Source organism: Pygocentrus nattereri, chromosome 14, assembly GCF_015220715.1.
Source record: "Pygocentrus nattereri isolate fPygNat1 chromosome 14, fPygNat1.pri, whole genome shotgun sequence".
Classification (NCBI taxonomy): Eukaryota; Metazoa; Chordata; class Actinopteri; order Characiformes; family Serrasalmidae; genus Pygocentrus; species Pygocentrus nattereri.
This window is the reverse complement of record NC_051224.1, coordinates 26885533-26898317: the sequence shown is the minus strand read 5'-3', so window position 1 is coordinate 26898317 and position 12785 is coordinate 26885533. Positions and strand designations below refer to the sequence as shown.

The window sequence follows — 12785 nt, the reverse complement described above, 5'->3', positions numbered from 1 at the left end:
ATAAACTCTGAGAAGACGATGTGAAGCCAACATTAACATACAATGTAGAACGCAAATTTCACACTGTAAGTTATTTTAAAAACATTGCGCTGCTTTACCTGAAAATATGAACTTGCATCATCTAGAAGTTGAATATTTAAATCCTTTATTTCATGTTTGGTTTCAGTGCCACTCCAACAGTGTTTTACTGCTTCTTGCAACATCCATTGTCTGATCTCACACAGACTGAGAAATCCAATAGAAATCAGGGTAAGAATTTACAGCACTGAGAAATCTGATTACTCAGCTGAAATCCAGCCACTTAATCAGATTTCTAGGTCAGAGTATGGTGTTTACATGACCATTTGAATAATCAGATAACCACAGAAATCAAATTATGATCGTATTGAGTGCATGTATATGCAGTGATTTCCAGACTTTGGGACACATTTACTTCAGAACAGTGGGATCTAACTGCTCACCATGTGGCCATGAGGGACAGGGATGCAGCCTCACTTCCTGCTCTGAATTGCAGGGACGTGGCTAAAATCAGGCTGCGCCTAGACGAAATCTCTGTGTTCCAGGAAGTGGTGTGAAAATGTGGGACAGCATTCTTATTTAAAAATTAAGCTCATGAACCAATGAGAAAAGACTAATTAATGTAGGTGTGATTTTCAGAGGGGTGAGTTTAGTGTTTGGGACTCTTCCTGATAGAAAGAACCTTGTGGGTGATGACTGCATTGTGGCGTCGGTTCTCTTTTTAGTCATATTAGCATTTGTTATGCTGAGGGACTTTTATTTTGAAGGGCATGTCTCGGTTCTGACTGCGTGATTTATGTAGTGCTACTCTAAATTCCTGAGTAAATTCCTGAGTAAATTCCAGTAAAGCGGAGTTATGGACCAGAACTTTCTTGGGAGAACCTTCACTACACTCCTGAAAAAGGGCTTTAAGGGTTCTTTAGGGGCAGTCGTGGGCTGGAGGTTAGGGAACTGGCCCTTTGACTGGAAGGTTGCCGGTTTGATCCCCAGTGCCGACAGTCAATGACTGAGGTGTCCTTGAGCAAGACATCTAACCCCCATTTGCTCCCCGGGCGCCATGGATAGAGCTGCCCACTGCTCTGGGAACGTGTGCTCACTGCCCCCTAGTGTGTGTATTCACTAGTGTGTATGTGGTGTTTCACTTCATGGATGGGTTAAATGTGGAGGTGGAATTTCCCTGTTTGTGGGATTAATTAGTATCACTGAGCTTTAGTAAAGATCGACTCTGCATAGAACCACAAACACTCAAAGAACAGTTTCATGCTTAAACAGCCTCTGTATGGTGAAATGGTTCTTTAGATTGAAGGAGAGGGTGGTTCTATATAGAACCTTTTTGAATAGGGTTCTGGTACTATTAGCATGTCAAGCTGGTAAAAATAGAACCCTTTTTGTGCTATATAGAACCACTGTCATTACGAAAGAACCTTTGAAGAACCATCTGTTCTAAGAGTTCCTTGTACATTATTATTGCCTTGTTATTGCATTGTTTTAAAACAGTTTTTACTGTGGAACTGCAATTGGAACTGGTTCAGTAGAACGGGCCAGGCTGCAGGTTAAAGGTCAGGAGCCTAAACTGAGTACAAACAGGTTTAAAATGAAGAACCGAAGCACGTTTCTCACTTTACTCTGTTTACAGCCCGGTTTCAGCTTCATTTTTCCTTCACCTGTAAAGTTACCGTTTTGGAAATATGCGATTTTGTTCCGACAGCAGCAATATTCTCCATCACCCTCCTCCAGAATCCTTGGATTTACTAAAGAACCCTAAAAGCGCCATATAAGAGTGAATACGTTAGAATGAAGTCTTGTGTCTCCGTTCCAATCTCGGCTGATCTGAAATCTGCCCGTTGGCCTTTCCGCTCACACTGTTACTCACTGAGCAGATTTAGTGATGAAAAGCTCCAAAATCACTGTCTGTTTGGGTTCCTTTGACTTCAGATCAGTCTCTCCTGCTGCTGTTTACAGAGAAATCAGGCGTTGTTTAACAGGGATGCAGGATGGGTTGACGGTTACTGTGAGGCTGATAACTGATATTTTTCATGTAAACATTTAGATAATGTATAAATTAAGACTGAATCCTGTATAATAATTCATTACTCACTGTGAACAGCAGGGGGCGCCACATCGCTCTGGAGAGCCTCCCAGCTGCTCAGGGGGTCAGCAGTTCAGATTGTTAATGGAAACTGAAATGTATTTATTTATTTATGTTGAGGGTGGAGTTGATTTTTATGATGTTAATTTATAAACAAAACATGATCATTATACCTCCAGTACAATAAAGCAAATAAAACAGTAAATAAACAGATTTTAAAATGTAAATACTTTTTTAGAGAGTTAATAAAGACAGGCGGAAGTGCTTGTGGTGCTTCTCTCAGTTTAACACAGGAAGTTTTGTGGTGTTAACCAGAGGGAACTGCAGCTCACACACACACACACACACACACACTGCTGATACGCTCCGATAGCTCATCACACTCACAGCCACTGACAGGTTAAAAGCTGGAGTTTATTCTTAACCCATCTTAAATATTCATCATTAATCCTCAGAGAGTCGTTAGAGCAGCAGAGATGATCTTGAGCTATTCACTGACCTGATTTGACTGATCCGACATGTAGCTGCTCTGCGTTTCAATAAGGAGAGGCAGATATGAATATGTGTGTGGGTCACTGAAGTGTGAATTGAACTGTGTTTTACTGCTTTACTGCTTCACTGTTTGCTGAGTTTACATTTAACCCACCTCAAACTTCTTTAATGAAGTCACTGTGGTGGTCCCCCCGCTGAGGTGGTCCGCGCTGTCACCGTCTAATCTGGGCTCTGTCATACTGATTATCTGCTGCAGTGAGACTCTCAGCCTCACCTCAGTTAAGCCCCGCCCAATCAGCCTACAGTTGCTTAGCCCCGACCATTCAGCCTACAGAGGTTTAGCTCCACCCATTCAAACTACAGCAGTTTAGCCCCACCCATTCAGCCTAGAGCAGTTCAGCTCCACCCATTAAGCCTATGGCAGTTTAGGCCCATCCATTCAGCCTACAGTAATTTAGCTCCACCCTTTCAGCCTGCAACAGTTTACTCCCACCCATTCAGCCTACAGCAGTTTAGCCTGCCCATTCAGCCTGCAGCAATTTAGCTCCACCCATTCAACCTACAGCAGTTTAGCCCCACCCATACAGCCTATAGCAATTTAACTCCACCCATTCAGCCTACAGTAATTTAGCTCCACCTATTCAGCCTGCAGGAATTTAGCTCCACTCATTCAGCCTACAGCAGTTTAGCCCCACCCATTCAGCCTATAGCAATTTAGCTCCACTCATTCAGCCTACAGTAATTTAGCCCCACCCATTCAGCCTACAGCAGTTTAGCCCCACCCATTCAGTCTACAGTAGTTTAGCCCCACCCATTCAGCCTACAGCAGTTTAGCCCCACCCATTCAGCCTACAGTAATTTAGCTCCACTCATTCAGCCTACAGTAATTTAGCTTCACCCATTCAGCCTACAGCAGTTTAGCCCCACCCATTCAGCCTACAGCAGTTTAGCTCCACCCATTCAAACTACAGCAGTTTAGCCTGCCCATTCAGCCTGCAGCAATTTAGCTCCACCCATTCAACCTACAGCAGTTTAGCACCACTTTAATCTTAGCTCTAGTTTAAATGCAGAGGTTTAGCTGGAAAACTTTAAGGCATTTAAGGAAGATTCTTTACTTTGTGTGTCTCATTTTTAAAGTAAGTCTTTATTTACAGGCTAAACTTGAAGTCTGTCTTTTATTGTTGTAGCTGTAATCTGTTAGCCAGTTAGCTTCCTGTTACCTGATCAGGCAGCTACTGAGAGCCAAATATAGTAATGAGTTTGACGTCATAAGTGGAGCTCAGAGCTGAAAGTGGGGGTAGTTCGTGTTATAGAGCCCCCTCAATCTACGCCCCCCCCCCCAAAGAAAAAAAATCAGTGATGACCTGATCAAACGGATTATAAAGTAATAATTAATAACTAGCGGAAAGCTGCTGTAATTATTCGCCCCCCTCTATCAGTAGGTGTAGTAGTAGCACACTGTACTGGTGTTGGTGGGCGTGACCGAAGTGCCGCGTGATGGTAGTGGGCGTGTCCTTGAGCGTCGTGTGTGGTGCTGTTCCGCGTCGCGCGCAGCAGAAGCGGCAGCGGTGTCGGCGCGAGGAGGCTGTGAGGATGGCGGATCTCGCGCAGAGCGGCAGCGACGGAGAGCAGCGGGCGCGGGGCTTCGCGCGCCAGGGAGCCCTGAGGCAGAAGAACGTGCATGAAGTGAAGGACCACAAGTTCATCGCGCGCTTCTTCAAGCAGCCGACCTTCTGCAGCCACTGCACGGACTTCATCTGGTGAGATCAACGCTCACATCGATCAGCGGTTACTGATTTATTATCAGCGAGAATATTACCCTTTCAACTGTTTGAACTTTGATGTTTACGCTGCGAATAAACTGAGGAAGTGAAACAACAACAGTGTGAAGTTCAGAGGAAGACAAACGAGCAGCAACCAGAAAAAATACTCTGTACATTATATATATATATATATATATATATATATATATATATATATATATATATATATATATAAGCTTCTTCAGGTGTTCTTTAGTAAGGGTAATGGTTTCATGAGTTCTACATAGATCCAATTCATGCTTAAATTTTTGCACAGTGAAATTGTTCTAGATAGAACTGAAAACTGTTCTACTGTTGTTACAAGCTTGGCATTGTAACTACAGCAGAACCCTTGGTGCTATGTAGCATATCGCTGTTGTCGGAAACAAAACCTTGTATCTCCATTTTTGTAGATTTTCAGTCTTTGACATAATTTGAAAATGCATGTTGGCCTTCAAATTTAGTGAAAGATGGACCACAATAAATGGCCAAAAAATTCTGGTTCCATTGACTTACATTGAAAATGATTTTTTCCTTCTCCTGTAAAGTTACCGTTTTGGAAATATGAGATTTTGTTCCGACAGCAGCAATATTCTCCATCACCCTCCTCCAGAATCCTTGGATTTACTAAAGAACCCTAAAAGAGCCATATAAGAGTGAATACGTTAGAATGAAGTCTTGTGTCTCCGTTCCAATCTCGGCTGATCTGAAATCTGCCCGTTGGCCTTTCCGCTCACACTGTTACTCACTGAGCAGATTTAGTGATGAAAAGCTCCAAAATCACTGTCTGTTTGGGTTCCTTTGACTTCAGATCAGTCTCTCCTGCTGCTGTTTACAGAGAAATCAGGCGTTGTTTAACAGGGATGCAGGATGGGTTGACTGTTACTGTGAGGCTGATAACTGATATTTTTCATGTAAACATTTAGATAATGTATAAATTAAGACTGAATCCTGTATAATAATTACAGACAGCTGTGGAGTTTATCAGTGTAGTGAGTTATAAACGCACTGAAATGAATAAACTCAGATGTTTCACTGCAGAAACTCAGCATCGCCTGAACACTCACTGGTATGATTCTGATATCTGGTATATTAATAAATCCTGATCAGATGATATTCAGATCTTAGTGTGGTAAAGAGAATTCACTTCAATTAGAAAATATCACAGAAAATCAGTTAATAAATCATCAAACGTCAAGTTTTAGTCCCGGTGTTTGTCGAGTTTGTGAGAATAACCCACACTCAGGTGCGAATAAACAAATAAATGAGTAAACAAGCCAGTAAACAAAGTTCCTCTAACGCTCTGTGTGCTTGTTTGTTCTGCAGGGGTTTCGGGAAACAAGGATTTCAGTGTCAAGGTAGGAGCGCCGCCCCCAACTGCCCCGATGAGCTGAATAAGTGATGAGTTCTGTAGATGAACTGATAACAGGGGTTTGGGGTGGGGGTTCCCGCTCAAACACGCTCAGATAATGATCTGTAAAGCCTCTCAAACGAGAGACTCTCATCAGAAACATGGTTATGTAAATACTTTGCATATAATATGTGTATAAAAGTGTGATTAATCATAGTTAATTACACAGAACAAGGCGATATATTTTGATGAATCATTTTTAGTCAGTTTACAGTGTTAATTATAATATATACATATTTTGATTTTGATGTAACACTGACCTCTGAAAACGATTAATCACAATTAATCGCCTTGTTTTTGCAGTTAACTACAATTAATCACACTGTTTTGTGTCGTTAGTTGTGATTAATCACATTGTAGTTAATTGCATTGTTTGCGTAGTTGGTTGCAAGTGCTCTGATTGTTTTCAGATTCAGATTCCTTTATTGATCCCAGGGGGAAATTGCAGTACAGTTACGTACAGTTAATCGCAATGAATCACGCTTTTTGTGTTTCCATTGCGATTACGTTATTGTCTATAGATTTGCAAACATCACATTATTTTGTACAGTTAATTGCATATTTGTTTAGGCAGTTGTAATTAAGTACACTACTTTGATGTAGTTTATCTCAATTAAACACATTTTATAGTGTAGTTAATCACAATTGTTCAGATTTTTTGAAGTTGTTTGCAACTAATTGCACTATTTTTGTGATTATTCAGATTATTCGGTGATTATTCTTGATTAATTGCTCAAATTTGGCCCTAATGAAAGTTGGGTTTCCATTTATAAAGCAGCACATCATACTACATGAATCTACAAAAATAAGCCTCATCAGAAAGTACTAATAGTTTTTTATATTTCAGTAACATTATTTGTATTGTGTGAGTGCAGAAGCTCCAGAAACTGAAGGCAGGGTTTTATCACGTATTTGTGCAGTAGGTAGCTGTTAGCATGTTTAGTGTCTGCAGTGCCGTGTGTGACTCTTCACACACACATGTTGGTGTAGCTATACTTGTGGGGAATTCTCGTTACTGTAGCTGCACCTGAACCCTAATCTGACCTCAGTGACCCGACAGTGATCCTTCTGCTCTTTAGTTGGTTTGTGGAGAAAACAGGACATTCCACAGTGAGGGGCAGCACAAGGACACTCGCTCGTGCAAAGCAGTCGTGTTATCTGCCCGTCCCGAGGAACGTTGGGTCCTCAGAGAGCCGAAGACGACTCGCCCTGCGCTGGTTAATTAGAGTGTCTGTTTCACACGCTGACCGGCTCATTCATTTTGAAAGAGAACGCTTCGCTCACTCACACTGTTTGAGTTTCTCACACAGGATCAGATTCTGTTACACACACGCTGACCCTCATTATGGTCAGATTAACCGTTTTCATCCCCCGCCTGACCAGCTCAGGTGAGCTAGTCGTGTGTTTGTAAATATGAGCAGATTATTTTAACAGTGAAATGATCAAAACATCAATATCATCAATAATATCAGCAGCAACAGTAATAAATAGAAAATTTCCTGCAGAAAACTGAAGTCTGCAGCTTAAGCTTAACCCTCTCTTAATAAAGACGGTTCTACGAGGGTTCTTCAGTAAAGACAGAAGTACTATATAGAACTATGAACACTCATGCCTAAATGGTGAAATGGTTCTTCAGATTGATGGAGAATGTTTTGTATATGGTTCTGTGAAGCACCAAAAAGGGTTCTACTTTTGTTACAATGTCAAGCTTGTAACAATAGCAGAACCCTTTGTAGAACCATTTTCAGAAAGATTCTATATAGAAGCATATACAGCACATTCTCCATCAGTCTGAAGAACCATTTCACCATTTAGCCATGTGAGTAATTCTTTGAGTGCTCATTGTTCTATACAGAACCATTGCCTTTACTAAGGAACCCTTGTAGAACCATGTTTTGTAAGAGAGCAGGCGGTTGCTAGAGTACTGCCAAACAGTTACTATGGTATTTAAGGTGGTTGCTAAACTGTTGTTAATTGATTGCCATGGTATCCCAGGTGGTGTCTAGGGTGTTGCTAGATGGTTGCTATGGCGTCCCAGATGGTTTTCAGGGTGTTGCTATTCAGTTGCTATAATATCCCATGTGGTTGCTAAAGTGTTGTTAATTGGTTGCTATGGTATCTCAGGAAGAAAAAGAAGAAAATGTAATACACTGTCAGTCATATAACAGTGGTTAACTGTGCACTGCTGTCTTTGTATTGAAATACATGTACTTATGTTTTATGTACACAATGATAAAAACAAGTGCTGCTTCTATTTTAAGATTCTGTAAAAATATGAAGCACAGTTCATTTACTTTACTGTGGTAATACAGTAATACTAGACACTCACATCACTTGATAAGCTGAAAAACTGTAACATTTGGTTTATTTTACAGTTTATTCTTGAAATTTTAACGCTGTAAAGCTATTTCTGCCCTGTCCAGTAGGGGGTGCTCGACCCCAGTGCTCGACCCCAAACTCAGCTTTTGAGGGCAACCATTGGCTCGTAAAACAACTGAATACTTTCCTTTTATTGGTTCACTTTTCAAACATTGGCATTAATTAGGGTGGCCTTTGTGTAAATTGTATTAGGGTAAATTGTCCTTTGCAAATGATATGCAAATCATGTAATTATGCTCCTCAGGTGTTGTTGATAAGCTCAGACATGTTTGAGGTCTTTAGTTTTGAGCTACAAGGCAAAGACAGCTAAGAAAGAAAATCCTCCAATTAGCATTGCATGCCTCAATCATCGCTCACTTGAATCAAAAGTGTTAGCAGAGTTAGCTTCCTGTTCTCCAGTTAGCATGAAACTGCTGCTCCATTTAAGGTGGAACAGAGAATTCCCTTTATGAAGCTGGGGAGCAGAAAGCTGCCTTCAGTGTTTGTGTCTCAACACGCGTGGAGTCAATGTGTTTGATGTAAAATTGGGTAAATTAGATTTCAGACTAAAGTATCACTTTAAAGCTGCTGTGGTTTCCCGACGGCTCTCCGCTCCATTTTAGCTCCTCAGGGGCGAGAACTCGTTCTAATAACAGGCGCAGGCGTTATGATTCAGTGCTGGAGAATAATGAAGGCTTTACTCTGCTGTGCAAAAGCAGTTGTAATATTAATAATTCATATGCAACAATAGCTCATACAGCACATTACAGTCATAAATGTTACATTTATATTAACAGTATTTTACATTTACATCTTAATGTATTACATATACACAGCAAATCATATTTTAATAATCAATATTAAAGTACTCAGGGAACAACACAAACTCAATTAATAAAACACTGAATTTTTTTTTAAATTTACATATTCTATTTGTTTACATACTGTGTTAAGGTGGAATGGATTGTGTTATGTTGGAATGGACTGTGTTAAAGTGGAACGGACTGTGTTATAATGGAATAGATTGTGTTAAGGTATAATGGAATGTGTTAAGGTGAGATGGACTGTGTTAAGGTATAATGGACTGTGTTAAGATGGAATGGATTTGTGTTAAGATGGAATGGATTGTGTTATGGTGGAATGGACTGTGTTAAAGTGGAACGGACTGTGTTATAATGGAATAGATTGTGTTAAGGTATAATGGAATGTGTTAAGGTGAGATGGACTGTGTTAAGGTATAATGGACTGTGTTAAGATGGAATGGATTTGTGTTAAGATGGAATGGATTGTGTTATGGTGGAATGGACTGTTTTAAAGTGGAACGGACTGTGTTATAATGGAATAGATTGTGTTAAGGTATAATGGAATGTGTTAAGGTGAGATGGACTGTGTTAAGGTATAATGGACTGTGTTAAGATGGAATGGATTTGTGTTAAGATGGAATGGATTGTGTTATGGTGGAATGGACTGTTTTAAAGTGGAACGGACTGTGTTATAATGGAATAGATTGTGTTAAGGTATAATGGAATGTGTTAATGTGAGATGGACTGTGTCAAGGTGAGATGGAATGTGTTAAGGTATAATGGACTGTTGAGGTGAGATGGACTGTGTTAAGGTATAATGGACTGAGCTAAGGTGGAATGGATTTGTGTTAAGGTGGTATGGACTGTGATAAGGTGGGATGGACTGTGTCAAAGTGGAATGGACTGCGTTAAGGTGGTATGGATTATGATAAGGTGGGATGGACTGTGTTAAGGTGGAATGGACTGTGTTAAGTCCTTGTCTTACTTTTATATTAAACTCTGTTCTGTGTGCTTTGATGTTTTCTTGATAATATCTCAATCTGCATTTTTTAATGAGCTCGTTGTGAGTTAAATCAGTAAAACAGTGAAATGTGTAGTACCAGGTAATGCTGGGTTAGTTCATGAGCACCCTGCACTTCAAAAAGTAGAGTCTTAATCTTCATAACTTGATCCCAGTTTCCGGGTTCTGGTTGTTGGTGTTAATGTAATTGACTGGCTGTCTGGTTTTGCTTCTACCAGCAATTTCAAAATCCAGGATTGGAAACTGGATTCAAGGTCTGAATCTGAAACGCTCTCAGAGCTTTTGGTGTTTGCACCATCCACATATCCTCCACTCAGAAACGTTCCTCTTAAAGCAGCGGTGACCAGCCATCCTTTCAGAGATCTACCATCCTGCTGAGGATATTCTCTAGCTCCAAACCTCAGAACCCTCATCCAAGACCCTCTTGACAGTCACAGCTGGTTTAGAGCAGATGTGGTTGATCAGGGCTGGACCTGAACTCTGGATCATCTCCAAACACTGTGCTGCTGACTCAGTTTTCATTGGTCTATCTGCTGAAGTCGCTCCTCTCTCTGAGAGCTGGTCTGTAGCTGATGTAAAGAGAAATTCCTCACGAGGTCGGTTCCCTGGCTGTCTGAAGCTGCTCACTCTCAGCTCAGATCTCTGTGTCTTTTAAAGTTAAATGAAAGGTCAGCCGTGCAGAACTAATGCAGCAGCACCCAAACATGCTCCACCGGCTCCGCTTTTCTTCATCAGAAAAATATTTGCTCTCTGAAAAATGAAATGCTTAATGCCCAAAGCCCAGAGCTCACCGACTCAGTGTCCTCCAACAAAACCAAGCAAACTTGTAATGTTCTTCAGCAAATCCCAAAAAACAGAAATGTCTTCAGAAACATCCCCAAAATAATATTTTTTTTAACAACCAAACATTCTCAAAAAACCCTGAACCTTCTTCAGCTAAGGAAAATGTTCTCAAATAAACTTAAACAAACCCTAACAAGCCCAAACATTATCTAGCCAATCACAACGGTCCTAAATATTCCCCAGCAAACATCAAGAACTCCAGAATGCTTTCCAGAAAACCTTAAGATCCAGAATTGTTTTCAACAATGTCCAACAAACTCAAAAATTCTCTAACAAACCCAAACCTTCTCCAACAAACTCACACTTTCCCCAAGAAACTCAAATCTTTTCCAACAAACCCAAACCTTCTCCAACAAACTCAAATCTTTTCCAACAAACCCAAACCTTCTCCAACAAACTCAAATCTTTTCCAACAAATCCAAACCTTCTCCAACAAACTCAAATCTTTTCCAACAAACCCAAACCTTCTCCAACAAACTCAAACCCTCTCCAACAAACAAACCTTCTCTAACAAACCCACATTATTCTTAAACAAACCTTTATAAATCCCAAACGTCTTCAGCAAACTAAAGTAAACCCAGATGTGTGGTGGGACGCAATGTTGAACTAGTAAATTAAGTAATTTAATTAGTAATTCAGTAATTAAACTAGTAGTTATCTACATTTGCCACTAGCTTGCTGGCAGTTGAGCTACAGTCATATCTGCTTAGTGATTTGAGTTGACCTTTTTTGCTGTTTTTGTGCAGTGAACTACTGAAACTACAAACTGTGAAGACCCTTGATACGTTTTCACTGACTGGGATCTTATCTCTGCTGAAAATTTGTAATCTTCACCGCTGTAGTCCCCACCAGTGAGGGGCTTTTCAGTGCTGGCAAGAACAGAAACGCCTGTAGGATCAGACCTTTGAGAGAGAGAGAGAGAGAGAGAGAGAGAGAGAGAGAAAGACAACGAGAGAGACAGAGAGAGAGAGAGAGAGAGACAGAGAGAGAGACGACTCAAATGTCCAGTATGCAGGAGATTCAACATGTAGGCCTACTGTGAAGACTTAGTTATTAAGGCACTTTTTGTAGTGAATTTAATTGCCATTTAAGTCGCATTTTTTGTTGGCATGTAGCTTTTTTGTATTATAATATTTTATTAGAATTTTGTATCTCATGTACAGTCAATTGAAGTCTTTTACTAAGTAGTTAGACCTATTTTAAGTAACTTTAGTGACCCAGACTAGATTTCCTGGGTGGCTCAGCTGTAGTTCAACTTCCTCCAGAGTGAAGTAACTGGCAGCGCTGTCGGCTGGTGTGCAGTGTGTGGTAGGACGTCTGTTCTTCCTGCTGTGGTTCATGCTGTTTGTTTTGTTTTTGTAGCAGAACAGTGTAAACCTCACAGTCAACATCAGAACGTTTGGGTTTGCTGGAGAGTGACGGGTCAGTGTGTTTTGGACAAAATGGAAGGAGAGTAAATCTCTGATCTTACCATCATTCAGATGATCAGATGATTTTGATTCGATTCAGACTTTAGGAATGTAAATGGAGGGACTGTTTACATAACAGTGGGATCTAAATCACATTAAAAACAGCCAGATTATTTTTATTTTTGTGTGAAAAATAAGATCAAACTGCACTGAATGTTACTGTAATTGATCAGAAACGATTCTATTCATTCCAGAATGGATGCAGGTGAATCAGCTCCGTCAGATCGATGTGTTAAACTCTTACTCATACACTGACATTTACCTCCAGCTACAGATCCTTAGAGCAGCTTTAAAGGTGAAAACAGCGTTTAAAGGTGTTCAAGACTCGATTCGCTCAGGAATTCACTCAGACACCGAGCTCCAGCAGAGCCTCACTCTTTCTGTCTCTCTCTGTCTCCCTCTCTCTCTCTCTGTCTCTCGTTGTCTCTCTCTCTCTGTGTCTCTCTCTCTCTCTCCCTCTCTCTCTGTCTCTCTCCCTC

At 40.6% G+C, this 12785-nt stretch overlaps 1 protein-coding gene across 2 annotated transcripts in view; it reads left to right on the top strand.

Annotated features, from left to right (window-relative positions):
* The first annotated feature begins 4138 nt into the window (after positions 1 to 4138).
* Positions 4139 to 12785, top strand: part of prkcbb (protein kinase C, beta b) — a 187900-nt gene continuing 179253 nt past the window's right edge. The window contains exons 1-2 of one of the 2 annotated variants that reach the window (XM_037544850.1): positions 4139 to 4359; positions 5728 to 5759. In XM_037544850.1, the coding sequence (XP_037400747.1) occupies positions 4193 to 4359; positions 5728 to 5759 (199 nt within the window). In that variant the 5' untranslated portion in view covers positions 4139 to 4192. The remainder of the gene's footprint in view (positions 4360 to 5727; positions 5760 to 12785) is intronic. The other variant, XM_037544849.1, reaches the window with a different exon arrangement.